At 38.4% G+C, this 18,990-nt stretch overlaps 1 protein-coding gene across 6 annotated transcripts in view; it reads right to left on the bottom strand.

Annotated features, from left to right (window-relative positions):
* Positions 1-18,990, bottom strand: part of LOC139129996 (AMP deaminase 2-like) — a 50,997-nt gene that overhangs the window by 12,902 nt on the left and 19,105 nt on the right. For 3 of the 6 annotated variants that reach the window (XM_070695709.1, XM_070695706.1, XM_070695712.1), the window contains exons 2-11: positions 15,981-16,197; positions 14,388-14,426; positions 12,790-12,852; positions 10,166-10,319; positions 9,267-9,465; positions 8,533-8,761; positions 7,786-7,915; positions 7,195-7,326; positions 6,611-6,673; positions 5,173-5,304 (exon numbers count right to left, since the gene is read on the bottom strand). In XM_070695709.1, coding sequence (XP_070551810.1) covers positions 5,173-5,304; positions 6,611-6,673; positions 7,195-7,326; positions 7,786-7,915; positions 8,533-8,761; positions 9,267-9,465; positions 10,166-10,319; positions 12,790-12,852; positions 14,388-14,426; positions 15,981-16,197 — 1,358 coding nt within the window. The remainder of the gene's footprint in view (positions 1-5,172; positions 5,305-6,610; positions 6,674-7,194; positions 7,327-7,785; positions 7,916-8,532; positions 8,762-9,266; positions 9,466-10,165; positions 10,320-12,789; positions 12,853-14,387; positions 14,427-15,980; positions 16,198-18,990) is intronic. The other 3 variants (XM_070695711.1, XM_070695710.1, XM_070695708.1) reach the window with 2 other exon arrangements.

Below are 18,990 nucleotides of genomic sequence, written 5' to 3'. Positions count from 1 at the left end.
ATTAGTCAATCTCCTTGTACCAACTTTGAATAAATTCGCTTGATACATGTCTGAGTATTATGGCTCTGTACATGAAAACATCGTAATAAAATGGCTGCCTGGCAGCCATATTTGATCGTATCACAAAACAAATCGATGTACATATGTATGACATGGGTCAATGTCCTTGTACCAACTTTGAATAAAATGAGTTGAGATATGCCTGAGTTATGGCTCCTTACATGAAAAAATCGTAATAAAATGGCCGCCTGGCGGCCATATTGGATCGTACCACCAAAAAAATCAACGTGCCTATCTATGACATTGGACAATGTCCTTGTACCAACTTTGAATAAAATCGGTTGAAACATGTCTGAGTTATGGCTCTGTACATGAAAAAAATTGTAATAATATGGCCGCCTGGCAGCCATATTGGATCGTATCACAAAACAAATCGATGTACATATCTATGACATTGGTCAATGTCCTTGTACCAACTTTGAATAAAATCGGTTGAAAAATGTCTGAGTTATGGCTCTATACATGAAAAAATCGTAATAAAATGGCCGCCTGGCGGCCATATTGGATCATATCACAAAACAAATCAATGTACATATCTATGACATTGGTCAATGTCCTTGTACCAATTTTGAATAAAATCGGTTGAAACATGTCTGAGTTATGGCTCTATACATGAAAAAATCGTAATAAAATGGCCGCCTGGCGGCCATATTGGATTGTATCACAAAAAAAAATCAATGTACATATCTATGACATTGGTCAATGTCCTTGTACCAACTTTGAATAAAATTGGTTGAAACATGTCTGAGTTATGGCTCTTTACATGAAAAAATCGTAATAAAATGGCCGCCTGGCGGCCATATTGGATCGTATCACACAAAAAATCAATGTACATATCTATGACATTGGTCAATGTCCTTGTACCAACTTTGAATAAAATCGGTGAAACATGTCTGAGTTATGGCTCTTTACATGAAAAAATCGTAATAAAATGGCCGCCTGGCGGCCATATTGGATTGTATCACAAAACAAATCGACGTGCATCTGTATGACATATGAAGTAATCCTTGTACCAAGTTTGAATGAAATCGCTCTTTGCATCTCTGAGATATCTGCGTGAACGGACGGACGCACGGACGGACGGACGCACGCACGGACGCACGCACGGACATGCCCAAACCTATAAGTCCCCCGGACGGTGTCAGTGGGGACTAATAAATTATTTTACACACAACAAGTCATCGTTGATGACACAGTCCCCACTTGTTAATGGGTACTTTGATTACAGGTCCTCAGAGAGGATAGAGTCCTCTTCATTAGGTCTGTGATAAAAATACTTTTGAATAAATTCGCTTGATACATGTTTGAGTTGTAGTTCAAGACATGAAAAAATCGTAATAAAATTGCCACCCGGCGGCCATATTGGATCGTATCACAAAACAAATCACTGTGCATATGTATGACATAGGTCAATGTCCTTGTACCAACTTTGATTAAAATCGGTTGAGATATGCCTGAGTTATGGCTTTGTACATGAAAAAAATCATAACAAAATGGCCGCACAGCAGCCATATTGGATCGTATCACAAAACAAATTAAGGTGCATATGTATGACATTGGTCGATCTCCTTGTAACAACTTTGAATAAATTTGCTTGATACATGTATGAGTTATGGTTCTGGACACGAAAAAACGTAATAAAATGGCCACACGGCGGCCATATTGGATTGTATCACAAAACAAATCAACGTGCATGTGCATGACATATGTCAATGTCCTTGTACCAAGTTTGAATAAAATCGGTTGGGATATGCCAGAGTTATGGCTCCGTACATGAAAAAATCGTAACAAAATGGCCGCACGGCAGCCATATTGGATCGTATCACAAAACAAATTGACGTGCATAGCTATGACATTGGTCAATGTCCTTGTACCAACTTTGAATAAAATCTGTTGAAACATGTCTGAGTTATGGCTCTGTACATGAAAAAATACCGTCAATGACGCTGTACCTTCTCTAATGTGTGGCCAGGTCAGGTAATTGGTTGTTGGCATGGAGTTGTTGGTAAATAGTTGATGATGTAGGGGCATGAGGTGGGATATGGACCCAAAGAACCAAAAAGATGATTAAATACATCAATCAAAAAAATTCTAAGCTACAGTATAAACTGCCTAAAGATAGTTCAATGTGGAAAAAAGTTAAACAATTCAGAAGTAAGAATAACAGTCCAAAATAGTAATGACGCACTTCCTTACTGACCTGAGTGCATGTGAAATACACAACCTGGCATCTGTAAATTAAATGTATACCAAGTGATCATTTCCAGTCACTTTTAACTGTTTTTAATGGATTTTCCAAAGAGTCCTGTGGAAATGACGAAAAACGCTTATCTGGTCTTGTGTTTGTATAACCTCATGGCTGATAATTGTCATAGTATTGAAAAAAAATTGAAAGTGAAGAAATACTGTTTTTAATAGGCATATTTCCTTGAACTACATGACCGTGTAAAGAATATATGCTAAAAGTGTTTCAAAGTAAATTTCTTTTCAAAAAATAATTTAATTTGTGACCAAAGGATTTTTATTCTTTGAGTTTACAAATTCAAACATTGCAATTTGTTCAATCATCTTGTGCAGTGCAAAATTTATAAAATGACTGAAAAACAAAAAAAATTGGCAGAACTACAGTCTTTGTGATGTAAAATTATGGGTTGACATCACGATAATTGTTAATCTGTTTGAAGTACTAATATACTATAATTTAAAAAAGAAAAATTCATGCAGAAACGGTAAAATATATTGTCAGCAATGTAGTGTTAATTTTGACTTTACATCAAAATATGCCTTTGCTGGATACCAAATATATAGGGCGAAATATCAGCCATGTTCAGCAAAATCCACACAACAGCATTGATCCTTTTCTAATTTGATTTGATTTGCTTATGTTATCCTTGTATGACAGTCAGTACAATATGGAACTTGAACACAACACAGTGAATAAGTATGCTGTAAATGAAATGGTGTGGCTACATCCACATGCAGCAATAGGAGTGCCTTTGTCTCGCACCCCTCATTTCCAACCTGTCCCATCCCTGAAAAAATAGTTTGGTCTTATATTTATAATGTTAATAATTTCTGTATTTGTTAAAATGTGCGCATCTCAAAAACTTTTGATCATAAACATTTTCATTGTTTTTATAGCTGACCAATCAGTTAACCTGTTTATTTTGAATATTTGCGCATTTTTCCTCAGTGTTTGACATTTTCTGAATACCTTCTTATTCAGTTTGTCATTTTCTAAAAGTTTAAATGCTCGAGCTCCATTGTGTGGTCAAGCTTTCCACAAGCATCAAATGTGGTACTTCATATAGGAGGGTCTGCCTCTAGAGGGCGGGCATCATGAACACTCCTGTGTTTGTTGGTTAATTCCTCCACGTAAACTTCTGATTGTACTGTAAACATTGAACATGGCCGACATCCGATTTTCCTGTCTAAAACTTTCACTCATTTTCGTTCATATGACTCTGAAACTCCAGGAAACGATTGGGAAGAAAGGGTTATCTTGAAATATTGAGGTACTCGCCGATATCTTGCAAAATTAAATCAGAAAAAATGCAAGGAAAATGCCGACAGGCTTACACAATGACAGTTTTCAGACTCGGAGGCATATGATCATCTCTGCAGATTATGCAACAGGCCCAGATCACGTGAGGCCATGAGGGGATATCCACGCAACTCAGTACCAAACACTAGCGCTCACAGAGTGAGCAAACACAAAGTGAGTACCCCTAACGTCAGCTCAGTAGTCTGTAATAGATTGTAGTCAACTAAGAAACCTTGGAGAAAGGCTTAACACTGTGGCTATGCCGCTAAGTCCCTTTTGATTTTTGTCATAGCTCAAAATCGTTCTCCCACACCTCAACCTGAGCCATGAACACCCCCAGTTTATGATATGACCCATCACAATGGCATGACGTCAACGGATCTTGACAGACGGAAGTCTTGACAGACGGAAGTTCTTGACAGCAGCATATTGGTTTTCAACTCTAATACCTTCTCTGTCTATAAATAGACACGAGAAGGTAAAAATCATAATAAAATGGCCGCCTGGTGGCCATATTGGATTGTATCACAAAACAAATTGACATGCATATGTATGACATAGGTCAATGTCCTTGTACCAGTTTGAATAAAATCGGTTGAGATATGCCTGAGTTATGGCTCTGTACATGAAAAAATCGTAACAAAATGGCCGCACGGCGGTCATATTGGATCGTATCACCAAAAAAATTGACATGCATATCTATGACATTGGTCAATGTCCTTGTACCAACTTTGAATAAAATCAGTTGAAACATGCCTGAGTTATGGCTCTGTACATGAAAAAATCGTAATAAAATGGCCGCCTGGCAGCCATATTGGATCGTACCACAAAACAAATCGACGTGCATCTGTATAACATATGAAGTAATCCTTGTACCAAGTTTGAATGAAATCGCTCCAGGCATCTCTGAGATATCTGCGTGAACGGACGGACGCACGGACGCACGCACTGACGCACGCACGCACGCACACACGCACGCACGGACATGACCAAACCTATAAGTCCCCCCGGACGGTGTCCGTGGGGACTAATAACACTCAAGAATCATGTAAATCTGGATGTTTCTGCAAAAGATGTTTCATACATTTTGTAACTGCATAACAGTAACTACTTAAATTTTGACAAATTTGAAAAAGTTTCCGATATTTGGTTTGTCAATGTTGCGTGTCACTGTTTGACATGTATTCTTATTGTTGACAATTAAAGCCAAGTCTGGACCGGACTTGATCATAACATTAACAATACACAACATGCAAATAAATGTAAAGTCAATGTTTACAAACTGAGTACTGGGTATTTTAACACACTGTGGGAAATACATCTATAAACTGTAGCTGACACATGCAACAAACACAAAAACACTCATCCGCACATACATACATACAGACACCACCGACTCACCATATAAGCTCTTTTTGGTATTTATATATATATACCAAATATGAGCTAAAAAATCTGAATTGTCTTCATATACAGATAAAGGTTCTCTCAACTTGCACAAAAAGCTAAGTTTTTAATGATTGTTTATTGAAATAATATCATATGATTGACATCAGAAATACACCTACTTTTATCAGCTGTGCAAAGAACATCCCGTTATTGTAATTATTAGTTTTGATGAAAATCTCCCTCAGCCTGCTCTCACCGATCGGGTTGTACTTGGCATTGAACTTGTCGAAGCGGTGAAATGTATTGCGGTCCTGAAATCAGGGCATGAAGTAAAATCAGATTTCATTAGAACATGATTCTTGTGCACTGCTGGATAAAACTGACCAAGCCACTGATTGAGACGACAGTTGATCATACTGCCTGTTTCTGAAGCCACACACTATTTTGGCTGTTCGAGTGTGCATAAAACCATTAGAAAGACAGTCACCAGTCAAGAAGGTCATAACTGACATTTTGGCAAAAATTACCCTTCTTCTTCTGAAAATGAAATGACTTTTACATTGCCTTGATTTCACAACAGTAAAATCTTTGAGTAAAGCCATTGTTCAATATTTATTAGAACATGTTCTACTTTCAGATTGTGGATTCCAGTATTAACAAATTGACTTTTTCTGGCACATCTGTTAAATTCTAAGATCTGCATTATGACCTTAAACAGGAACTTCCCCTATAAAAGCCGGATTATTGTAAATCTATGCAAATGTAAAAGAGCCACGCTACTGATCGGACGTGCCGTGTTCGGTCCCAGAATCCCATAATTTGACATGTTTCAGGTGTCCATTGTACTTGAATCTTGAATATATAGCGACTAAACTTGAGTTGAAAATAAACTGAAAAAAATGTTCCGCTTTTTGTTGTAGAACACATATGTTTCAAAGCGTGTTCCCTGTACGACCATTTGACACCTCTTTGCATATGTCACGTAAGTGTTGATCATGATTATTCAAATTTCTTATACTGTTAAAGCGATGCTATGAGAATTCAAAAACTCCCGCCCAGTAATTTCCCTATTGTGCGCCCACGGTCCTGTAATTTCCCGTTTAATACACTGGCACGAAATAGTATAGTTGTTAACACTGTGTCTATGCCTGTAGAATTCAAAGTTATTGTTTACGATGGAATTCTAGTCCAGACCAGCGGTCACCTGTTGACAATAACAACCTAATTTACACATCTACAGGCTATGTCGACCAGCTGACAACCGTGTATCTCAAATACGTTTGAAAGTTCAAAAAGAAACTGTAGTCAACATTTAAACCCAAAGATAAGGCAAAAAGGCCGCAAAAGCTACAGCTGCTGGCCATTGAAATACTCATAATTGAGGTAGCTTTATTTTCATTTGATTTCATGAGGTGGCAAAAGTTATACTATAGCATTGTTTCATGTTACAACTATTGACAGGTCAAGCTGGAGCAAATCTCAGCCGGCTACGATGTATTTTCATGATAATCATGATAAACCCGTGTTTAAACCATAACTTGAGAATTCATTTGTTCATAAAAAAAAGGGCAGCACAGCATTGATGAGAGATTTATCATTGTACGAGATATTACTTACAGCGTGTACATCCAACATGTCAACTGTCAGATCATAGGCTGTAAGTTTCAGTTTTTCAAACACCTTTGGAGAGAATGAGTACATTTTAAGTTTACTTTAAGTATACCACAGGGCCCATCAACCAATACGTCATTCTAAACTAAGAAAACTTCCATTTGAAGTCACATGTCCTTAATCTGATGCTACAAGTTATCTTAAATGATCAAAGTTGGCCATTTTTCATGATTTTTTTTTATACGAGATGCTACTTATATTGTTTGACATATTGAAAGATACTGAATGGATGGGTGACCATGCATATATTTGACTCCAGTTCTAGACAAATTAAATGAAACCATGGCGAAAATGAATTAATGGTCATGACCATTAATTCATTTTTGCGATGGTTTCATGAAATATGGCCAACTTTGTCCATTTAATATCAGTGTCTACTTTCCAAAAGCAAAACTACTTCATAAATTCTCTTGGCTCTTGCACTTGAGTTTTTCACAGTAATATTTCAGAAACTGTCTGTGTCAGAAAGAGATGAGAAGGGGATACTCTCCTAGGAAATGCAGAAACTTGTGGCATGGCACTGTACATACCTGCGTCAGTGTCAGCTTCTTGCCATTGTCCTCACAGACCACTTCATCCGGGTACTTCTTGAGTCGGCTTTTGATGAAGCGAAGCAAATGTTTCTGATTCATGCAGGAGGCGGCGTGTACGTGGGTGTCCACCTGAAGTTAGGGAAACACAAACAGAGTTGCACTGATCATCTGTAGCTTCAACCTCCTTGAGAAGGCAAGTACCAAGTAATTGTATACCATTACTAGACACAGAATAGCGGTTATATCATTGTGAAGCTAACAGCACACATCTTTGTTTTTTAAACCTATGTAAAAAATGTCAACACATTGATAACTTTACCTACCAGTAGGTGAAATAAATTATTGTATACTACCCTAGCATGTGTTTTAATAAAATGTTCAGGAAAGAGTTCCTTAAGACTCCCACCCAAAAATGTTTTTTTTTAGGTAGGATATACAACAATTTAAGTATGCTAACCTTAAAACTAACCCTAAATCTAATTCTAAACCCCTCCAAAAGTTATATTGGATGTGCTTTTTCCAAGGAAAGTCCACGATTAAAGTGATTTCATGGTTGCGGCCTAGAGGAACTCTTGCCAATGTTCCTACCTTTCTGATGTTATAGAAGTCCCTGTGGGGTACACTCCTCTGTGCTGCTAGCTCCTTCATCTCATTCAACAGAATATGAAGCTGATAACGCGACGACAAGTATTGTAATCTGCGATATGAAAACGATTTTCTGCAAAAGACAAGAGAAATGTGACATGATTATATGCGTACAGTATGGCTTACATTAACTGGCATGATGTTTGTTTACATTACTTCTGCATGTTAGAGCGCCCTCTTCTAAAATGGAGTCCATTTTCAGCTTCTTTTGGAGATTAGGTATTTTTGGTTAGGCCATGAAAACGCTGTCTTTGTGTCGCACTCAAATGGTGTGAATAATTTATGCACCTTCACAAGGCCACATGAATAGCATCTTGTGATATGTTTGATCTTTTTTGATAAAGAAATTTTCAAAGTGCACGTTTTGTCTGAAAAAAGCTAGCAGTCAAACGCAGGACTGTTCTTTAACTTGGCTGGTATTACCACTAACGTAGATGTAGGTAGGATGTTACTATAGGCATCTGGGATATAGGCAAGACTGTATGTAGTATACCACAACATGTCCTCCGAAACAATGTTTATAAGGGTTTTGAAGAGTAGCTGGGCATCTTACCCAGTGTGTGTGTCTGTCTGTCTGTCAATTGATTAATTGATCGATCTGTCTGTCTGTCTGTCTGCCTGCCTGTCTGTCTGTCTGTCTGTCAGCCCAATAGAGAATATTGCATGATCAAATACCAATAGTAAACTTACATTGGTCCATTGGCTATCAACGCTGTCAGTTCATTCATATCCGCCAGGAAAGACGCTCTGTCAACATACGGAAATTCCATGGGCTTGGTCTTATCCTGCTGGTTTTCGTCATCCTGGGCCGGAAAGATGTGGACGATTCCTTCGATTATCTTCAGCTCACACTTTATGGGACCGGGAATTTCCACATCAAAGGGATGCTTGTCAGATGTGGGCGGATGAATCGGATGATCTGGAATGGCAGAGAGAAATTGGCATGTTTTCCCAGTGTAGAAAATTTTCTATAGATTTTGTTTGCAATGACATCAATATATTTGACAGTTCAACTGATTTACTGGGAAGATGAAGTGAGGCTGAAATTCTGCCATGGTAAAGGTAGCTCTCTACTTTGCTGGACGCTACGGTGCCTTCACTATATTTATTGGCAAATGGATACTACTCCATCTTTCACTTCCGCATTGATAAATAGCAAGAGTGACACCTTGTCATTAGCAGCAGCTTAGCAGAGTTGTGATCAGACTTCGACCTTTGGGTATGTTTTGCTGAACTGTTGAATTCTGCCTCACTGCTGTGTTCCAGGTGTTGCACCTCATTCAAGTTTGTCTCCTTTTTACTTCAGTCAAGAGTTTTGTCGTGTGCAGTGAGGAGAACACAGATCGTGTAAGTACAAGTCAAACAATGAGCAGTGTGCTCACACCCTTCTGTACAACACATTGGGTGCTGAGACAGCAACTCACCAAGTTCAGACATCGAAGCTTTCTCCTCCTCGTCCTCCTCCTCATCACTGAAGACGTCTTTGGGTTTACCGTCGGCGGTCCTCAGTGCCTTGGACGTGGTCTTGGGGAACCGCTGCAGGGCCAGCTTCATGTACTTTTCTCGCATCAGCAACGCCGATGTGATACACTGAGATGCTTCCTGTAAGTCCTCATACGGAACCTGAATCAAAACACACAAATAAATGGGTCAGTTACTTACTTGACACAATGCACCCTACATAGCATTTTAGATGAAACGCTGTTTGCTGGGTTCAAGTTCACAACTGTAGCCAAAAGGTAACATTAATGACTGGGTTTAAAAGGTAACATTAACGGCTGGATTTAATAAATTTGATTGCGAATAATAATGTCACATTTTATTTTCAAATCATTTCAAATTAGTGTTTTCTCTTTTAATAATGATAAGTGAATATCTTGAGCAATGAAAATTGTGTTTTTAATTCATTGCAAATTAAGGTAGAATATGCCTCAGGGAAAGTTAATATATTTGGACCCTAAAATATTTTTAGTATTTTTTTTTGTTTTACTGCTGATGACGGCTCATTTTGAAGCTCTTCAAGTAAGATTTTCAGTCTGAGTTTTTCGAAAATCAAAATTTTATTCTTCCCCACTGACTTAACACAGGATTGGCAGCCATTTTGAATTTCAAATATTGGTAAATGTTCGGTAATTTGTTTATGCAGTACAAAACTTTGTGTGGTGACCCCTTTTACTCTTAATTGGTAGGAGAATGGTTGAAAGTTTCACCGCGGAAAGTTAGAGCAAAACTTTCAGTCTTTCACTTGTGAGGTGCATACTACCTTAAAACCACACGGCAAACATTCCCACAACTGAAAACTAAGCAGATGTAAAACTCCTACCCCGGATGTGTCATTTCCTGTGATGGAAATCCTCTGGAAGTGCGTGGCTAAACTTCGGTCGATCTTGCGCTGCACTTTTTCCTGCTTTTCTCTAGGAAGGGGCTCATCAAACTCTAATCCGGTGTCAAACTCCCCGATGGCCACAGTGTATGATCTGCACAGGACAAGTACACGGAGAAAATAATAGTGCAATTCATCGTTAGACACCTTGTGAAAATGCACATTGTTCAAAAACATGTCAATACATGTCTTTGAGATTATGGGTATATCATGTGTAGAAAAAAAATGTTAACATTATATAAAGATACAGTGATTGTAGAGGAGGGAAAGTTTAGTTTACGTACAGTACAACATGTTATACCTGTAACAACAGAGCGGTCTTATCATAGCACAGACTGTGGAAAGGCAGGCTAACCTCTCATGACCAAATATGGCATGTCAAAGTTCAGAGGTCAAACCAGTCTGACATGTCATTGAAAACAATATTGTAATGAGATACCATAGTTTTTCGTGATGTGTAGGTCTGTTAAGATGTATTCACTTTTTTGTTGTGAAATGTCTTTTATCCATGAGCTTGAGCTTCAGTGAATTTTTGCCTCATGATTGGCTGCCAAAAACAACTATATGTAGAACGTAACTTGACTGGCAGGACACTGACACAGATGAGTGTATAAAGCATGAATTGACTGATTTTGCAATTGGGGTACAGAAGCAAATGCAGAAATCTGATTTTCTATATACATTATCTCTCTCACACTGCCTGGTCCACTGCACAGCTTCTGATGCGCCCTCAACGGCCAGGCTGAGAATGGCTAACAGGCATCAAATGACAAGAACTGGGCAATCCCCCGCTCGCTGAGTCTGCAGTAAGCTACAATAGACTAAGCTTGAGGGCAGCAGAAGGCTAAATTGCATTAGATAATGGAGGGGTTTGTAAGAATCAAATTATTACACTAAATCAGTTTATTCATAGTTTGCTCAAAAGTAAGATTTCACTGAATACTGCTCAAATCTCCAGCACTTCGTTTTTTTTTTTCATAGAAAATCTGTCGGCTATGGTGATCATCAATTCAGCTATGATAAAACAACACCATTGTTACATGTACCACTGAACCTTGACAAAACACAGACACCTTTCAGACTAAATGCTACGCCCGCATTCCCTCAGCCTTCATCTATAAATGACATGAAAAATGTTGCAGGTACTATGAATGTAATGATACCATACAACCAAAAATCAATCGAGTAACACAAATACTGTCTGCCATGGCACCATCGCTACTTTCATGCCAGCCCGAAAAGCTATAACAATCACGTACATGGCAATAATGTATCATTTTAAAACACTTTAGTGTTCAACATTTTTTCTAAAAGGAGACGTATCATAAGCAGGGAATCCAAGGGTGTGATACACCTTTGTCTGAAATTCCTTAGGGGTCCGAAAAAAAATTATTGTAGAGCTGGCGAATTTGTCTGATAGTGATACTGAACCTGAAAAATACCCAGAGCACTTAATATGATCATTCCGATTCGTAAATTATGCAATGGTATGTGCAGAGCTGTTTTGCATCATCGCAGGCAGTTTTTCATGTTCAAGGATGATTGATTTTTGAGTGTATATTGGTGAAAAAAAAACAGAACAGTTACGTATTATACGCTTTACAATTTATGATGAGGAAGATTGTCATGCAATGGTTAAGGGAAACATGCAATGGTTAAAAGCGACTGAGATCTCAGTGTTTCTCTACGAATGTCATGCAAGTAAATAGTGACAGCTTTTCCAACTGAAAGGGAAGGAAAAGAGATGTGATGACGATGTCAGCCTTTTACAATGTAGACATGTGAATTAGGTTATTGATGCTGCTGAAAGAGATTGAGATATTGACGTGATCTGTTGGTGTACGGTAGGACACAAGAAACCTAAAACAATCAGATTTGAATCTCAGATAAATGAAAACCTGTGTGAAAGAAGTCATCACACAAGTGTTAAAGGAAATATCATGGTTAGACTGCTTTGTCAACACTTGTGTTCAGTTTACAAGATCGGTTTGTCCTGCCTTCTGTTTCCAGCTCGCACCAAATCCTTTGAGAAAATGGTACAAATCTGAGGACTTGGCACCAGAATCATGGCAGGTGTGTCAACCATGTCCTGCAGTGCGTGTACATTCAGTTTCAGCTGGACAACTCTTGAAGAGCTGGTGGTGAAACTTGTGGTGCACACCACTTTTTGAATCGTGGTGAGAATACAAGTTCAAACCGGTTTGGACCAGCTGGACAATAATTCAAGTTGAGAAAAAGAAGGCTTAAACTGGCTACAACTGGTTTGAACCGGTCGAGTCTGCTTCAAAGAAGGCATTGACCAATAGGATCACACCAGGCATAAGCAGTGTTGATGAATCAGGTAAACCTACCCTAGGATAAAAAAAAGTTGAAGCCAAATGAAATGTGTGATATCTCTAGTCTAAAACCACTTTTGATGACCAGAATCACACTCTTTCAATTTTGACCAATGGCTGCTGACAATACAACGTGCATTTTAATGCAGCATACACGTATATATTCAAATCATATACAACACATAGATGACCAAGTTACAATCAACCTACGGCAGTCGCTATAGTTACCTGTCCAGTGTGCATGGGCGCCTGCTGTTATCAGTTCTGACATTTCTGATACCCATCGGCAACCTGCGAGGGCAGAATTCATGGAACACAGAACGATGAAAGATGAAACACTGAGTAATAAAATGCAAATCGATAGGTAACAGCACAAAAATAACAAATTTAATTGTAATTATTTATGGTGGTAGGTGCATGGAGGTAAGAGACAGGCAATAAAGTGTAAAAAATTATTTAATAAACAGTTACATTATCTCTAATTTGTCTCTTGACACATAGAAATATAATCTTTACAGGACAAAGAGAGCATAGACATGTACAAGCAGAGTGTGAGCTTCTTTCTTTCCTCGTATCTTCCAAATCAAAAAAGTCAGAAAAAGTACAAGTGGTCACATTGTTATAAATTGTCATTGTTATAAATTTCAATTTTCACATTGCTTTCAGTTGCCTTGCTTGTCGTACACAACATTGGCACATTGGCTTATGGAAGAATTTGCATGATGCTTTGTTAAATATGTGCAATTCCTCCGACTGTAGTATGCTTACAGGAAACTAGCATGGGTCCAGGTATGGAGGCATGAGGTCAAAATCAAGTGATTAACCTTTTGAATGCCAAAGTCAATTTTTGTCACCCTTATAAAATATACCTAAGTCAATTTTTGTCAGATTTTTGCCAAAATTTTGATAAAAAAACTGTGGCCAATGAAATGTTGTGTTCATTTGGTCTAATAGTAAAATTATCAGAAAAATTACAGAAAATTTCATAAAAATTGGTAAAATGTTGCACTAAAATTTTGGCGGGAAAAAATACAGCAGTGGGGAATTTCTTCAACACTGAAGGAAAGTTAAAGAGATCTGACAGCATTATCTCACAGCTTGTGCACCTTGCTTTTACATGTATGCTCAATGCTAATTACAGTACAACTACCCGTTCCACCTCTGTTTGCTGGTACTGCAAGTGAACAAAAGTACACGAATCTCAAACCTCTTTCCCTCCATGACTGGGTCTGAACCAAGCTCAGAGATGAAAAGATAGAAAACTAAGATTTTAACAGACTGAATCTGACAGCAAATGGTTTCAATCCTTTCAATATGCATTAAATACTTTTGAGTATTATTTTGAATGTATGTCCAAATCGTCTCTTCAGGGTGTTTGATTTTCTTGTTTCATTAAGAAGAAACAGCAAGACTTTGTTTGGTCCTTTCCTGTAAAATGTTGTTGTTTTGTTATTGAAAGTGCTGAAAACCATGTAATATCTTTGATATGACCGAGAATATTGTTGAAAAATACGATGAGGAAAAGAAAACTTGAACAAGAAACAAAGAACTGGAATGCACATGAACAGCACCACCACTGGTTAGGATGATAAAATCTTTCGTTTTCATGCAACAGTGAAAGTGTTTTTGACCTTTAGAGGGTGCTGTATAAAATGGACATGAACAGTGAGAGACTGGTTAGGGAGATGACGACGAGACGGCGAGCATCGTCTTCAAGACCTGTAATGAACCTGAACGAATTACTAATTCCTACATAACATTGACATTACACCTACTAAAAAATAAAAAGGCTGAAAAACTGAAAGACAATGAGTCTGCCGACACACCTGCTTGGCCCGTTAAGACAGTCTACCATTTCACTGGAGCTGAAATTTCGTAGTATGGTTTGTTCGACATGTCCACATATACATATGTATATACATATAGGTGTATATATATATTTTATGTATATATTATTTGAATGTGTCAGGAAGCACACACAGGTAAGCAGAATGCAGGATGGTTTTGCGGAGTAGGTTTCACACAGTGACAGAGACAGGGAAAGAAAGGGTGTGACACACAGGGTAACACAAAGGATGACACAGAAAAGCAGAGAGAGAAAACAAGATTAGTAAACACTTTGTAAGTAATGTAAGCAGCGATGGCCGAGTTCATTTTTGTCCAAACCAGGCACAAGAGTAAGTTTAAAACATTATGATCATTTGAAGAATATTTTGTACTATACAATCTTTCTGTCATCCGCGTCAGGTACACTCAAAGATTGGGAGAATGTTTGTTTACGTGCAATACATGTTTTATTCAAAAATAAACAGGCAAAAATGATACTGATTTCCAACATGGCAAGACATCCAAACCCACCACACAAACAATGGTACAGATTGTGAATATTAAACTAAATGTAAGCTGCTTTTTCATATTTGTAGTGTTTTTGAATTTTCACCCTCTCATCAAATTTATTTAAATATCTTGCTATTTTATAATATGATTTCTACATTAATTTTGAATGTTGAGTTATTATTTAAATTGTATAAAAAAACAAAATAAAAATTTTGTCCTCCTATGCATCATACAATGGAAGTTGATCTCACAAAAATGAAAGCGATCTGTTAGACAGATATGTACGAAAAATTTGGACTCTAAAATTTTGCAAAATAAGGGGAATCACATAATTTATCATCATCCACACTGCAAAATTAGTATGCCCAGGGGTGGGGGGATGGGGGGTTTGGAGGTCATCACAAATTCAGTTGCCATAGCAAGGCCATGGCAACATTTACAACACAGTTGCCCCTTGGCGTATGGCTGCAATCAAGCATCCTTGGAGTTGTGTGCCTGATGAGTTTCCGGATTCCCAACATGCACTGAAAACACTGACAATCACCATATTTCATGGTCGTAACTTAAGAAAAATTCTTCTGAATATAGAAGGCTATGTGTTTTAGAAGGACGTTTACCAATTTTGCTAATCTTCTCACCTGTCAGCAAGTCTACAAATCAGACTGAATCGTACTTCAGCGATGACAAAATGAAGATTGGTCAGAGCAACCATTGCAATGTATGTGATGGTCTTTTGCCCAGTTTTAGCTAGTGGGAATGTCTTCAGATCAGTGCTTTGAGCAATTTAACCTGTCCAACTCCAATTTCCTATAAACAGGTCCTAATCACCATTAATAACAATGGATTTGGACCAAACCATGGTGGTGAAAGGGTTTGAGCAATTTAACCTGCCCACCCCAACTCCCTATAACATGTTTTGAGGAGAGCTGCAACGAGACCCTCTCCCAGTCCATCAAAAAAACTACAGCACCATTTCAAGGGGTCATATTTGCTGAAGACATTCCCATTAAGCTGTAAGATCAGAGAAAAGAAAATCTGGTATTATTGTCACAGCACTGCACTCATAATTATGACAGACTCACGTATGGCTGAGCTGCCTCTCAAGGGCTGCTCTCTGCGCTTCGTTCTTTTCGATCGGTATCTCGGGAGGAAACTCGTAATGGGCGCATCTCGATTCGCTCCCTTCGGAGTCCGTCATGTAGATGGCGTTGGCAATTTCCTCATATTTGTCGTCCATTGGCGAGGGCACGTGTTTGGGAAACGTGCGTGGTCTCGGCGAGAAGGCCGCAGGAGGAGTTTCTGTAAGACAAACAGGAAATTGAGTGTTAGGGTAGAATGTGCCACAGGGACAGATATTTGTGCTCTCAAACTTTTCCGATTCTATTCTGATCTATCACTTGTAGGGGTTCATTTTGAAGCCCTTGGAGTGAGAAAGACTTTCACTGTCTTAGTTTTTTGAAATTGAAAATTTTAATTTTTTACAATTAGAGTTCACACAGGGATGGCAGCCATTTTGAATTTCAAATATCAGTGCTTGACAATTTTTTTTCCAGTTCACTTGTCCGTCGGACAAGTGGATTTTCAATTTCACTTGTCCTCTCAAAAATTTTACTTGTCCTCCATTGTAATAATCAAGACCAAAATACTTGCGACGAATTCCGTAGCGGCTTTCAGGGCTCTCTTATCTTGGTAATTTTCGCCGATGTTGACGCCGATTTTTTTCAAAAGTTTGCACTGAAGTAGGCCTGCGTACGGTCTGTGTGTTCTTGGCGTTATACGGCCTCCACCACAAGAGGCCGTATAACGCCGGGAACACACAGACCTGTACGCAGGGCTAACATTGAATTTGAAGGTACATATCATACATCGGCTTCCCGTGTTTGGCAAGCATAAATGTCGTCGTAAAAAGATTGGTCAGTTTCTGTCGCTGGTCGTCGTCATTCGGTTCACGCATTGCGAGTGCATGCGATCGGATTGTTGGCAAGTGAAACCGTACTATCGGGCTCAGCGGGACCCACAAAATTTCCACAATCATTGTCCCCGTCACGATCTCATCTGCGATGTGCCAAACAGTCCAAATGCGGTTGACTAAACTCGTGAGACCTTATCGATTCAACGCGAAACATGTCGTATCTGTCAAGAAAAGCATTTCGCTTGGTTTGGTCATGGTATGGCCATGGAGGTAGTCTCTTCCTACCTCCATGCTTTGGCAATGGTGGGGTATTTGAGACACGACGTACTGAACATTTTGGAACCGTCATATTTCAACCAAGGCCACTGTGCTTTCCAAATTCCATTTCGGGAGATAACATCTACGGCGTTTTTCCTCATCATAACGCTTATGTTTAGATCTTTTGTCAGAAACATCGTTCTAATCATCACATCGAGTCGTCGATTCTCAGACGATCCCACTCACGCTGGCCCTCGTGGCGCCGTCGTAAATCATCACAATGTCGTTTCTCAGAGTTACACAATGCCCATCGTCGTAAACTACGTGCCTCTTTACGGCAACAACTTTGCTTGATTTTTGCGTAGGTCTGCGGAGCGGAAATTACGTTCTGGCTCGCGAAAAAGCACAATGCCTTGTTTGCATTGGTGGAAATGTTACCGTATAATACTCATATTTACAGCGATCACTCCACAAACTATCTGCCAACAATGTTCGTCTACCTCGCGAGGCCGCATTTGAAGTACTGCACGGTCGATTGCAATAAGCACTATGGCATTGGGTTTTGCAATTTTTTACCTAAGTTGTTGGGGCGGAGCAGTCAGCATACAACAAAGAAATGCTGTTTACGCCAAATTTTAAGCGACGTTTTAATTGGACGATGAAACAATTTCATGTCGATCATCGAAAAATTGCAACATTGTGTGAGTCGGCAAATGAATCGCAGAAGAACGTCACAATTGTATCTAAAAAAGTCAGTGATTGACATTTATTTTGTGTGAACGACAACGCAAATCGGGGGACACGTGCACAAACCGCAACTTAGGTTCGCGTTGATTGCGCCAGAAGTTGTATAATCGTAAAGGTATTTCTTATAATGGGAATTTTTCTGTGAAAGTTTCTTTAGATCTTTTTGATCATTTGATTGTTCCCATTCTTACCTATGGTTGTGAAATTGGGGGAATGAAATTAATGATAAGAGTAATTTCTTAAATGATGTTAGCTTTTCTTCTACAGATATTTACTGGGAGTTTCAAAACATGCTCCCCAGGCAGGTATTATAGGTGAACTTGGTAGATATCCTATCAAAATTGCCATAGTCAAACGCATGTTAAAATATTGGCATAAGTTAGTTTTCAGTGATGACATTCTGTTACGTTCAGCGTATCTTTCTGCAAGATATCATTCAAAGTGGTTTGAGTTCATTCAAAACATACTAGATACTTATAGCGAGGGTAATATTTGGTCAGCTGTGTGTAACATTAATGCCACTATTAAAATTGTACAGAATAACTTACGCAAGCATTATCAAGTTTCTTGGTACAGTGATTTACACAATGATAAAAGTCTCTTGGGAAGGGAAATAATAAGCTCAGAACGTACAGAGAATTTAAAACTAAGTTTGATTTAGAGAATTACTTACTGGATATTAAGAACTTACGCTGTAGAAAATTGGTCACAAAACTTCGTATTTCTGATCACTGTTTACAAATCGGTAGTGGCAGAAGGTCAAAACCAAGAATTCCACCTGAATCCAGATTTTGTAAGTTTTGTAAGTCTTCCGTCGAGGATGAATTTCACTATTTAATGAAGTGTCAAAAATATAATAGTGATAGAGAAGTTCTCTTTTCTGCAATGAAGTTGTATTATCCTATATTTGATAGTTTAAATGAAAGAGATAAGTTTTTGTACATTTAACTTCAGATGATACGCTGTCTCTCATGAAATATATTACAAACACTATGTTTCCCCCAGCAGCTGCAGGTAAAGACATAGACAACAATGTTTTATGCAATGTTTAGTTTTGTCTTGCTATACTGCACTTTCCGAAGTGTGTTGTTATGCAATAAAGTGATTGATATAAACAACTTGTCCGGCGGCGACCAGATTTTATTTTTGACTTGCCCGAACGTAAATTTCACTTG

The sequence above is a fragment of the Ptychodera flava genome, chromosome 3, assembly GCF_041260155.1.
Source record: "Ptychodera flava strain L36383 chromosome 3, AS_Pfla_20210202, whole genome shotgun sequence".
Classification (NCBI taxonomy): Eukaryota; Metazoa; Hemichordata; class Enteropneusta; family Ptychoderidae; genus Ptychodera; species Ptychodera flava.
Note: the sequence above shows the minus strand (reverse complement) of the source record. Positions and strands in the feature narration are given on the sequence as shown.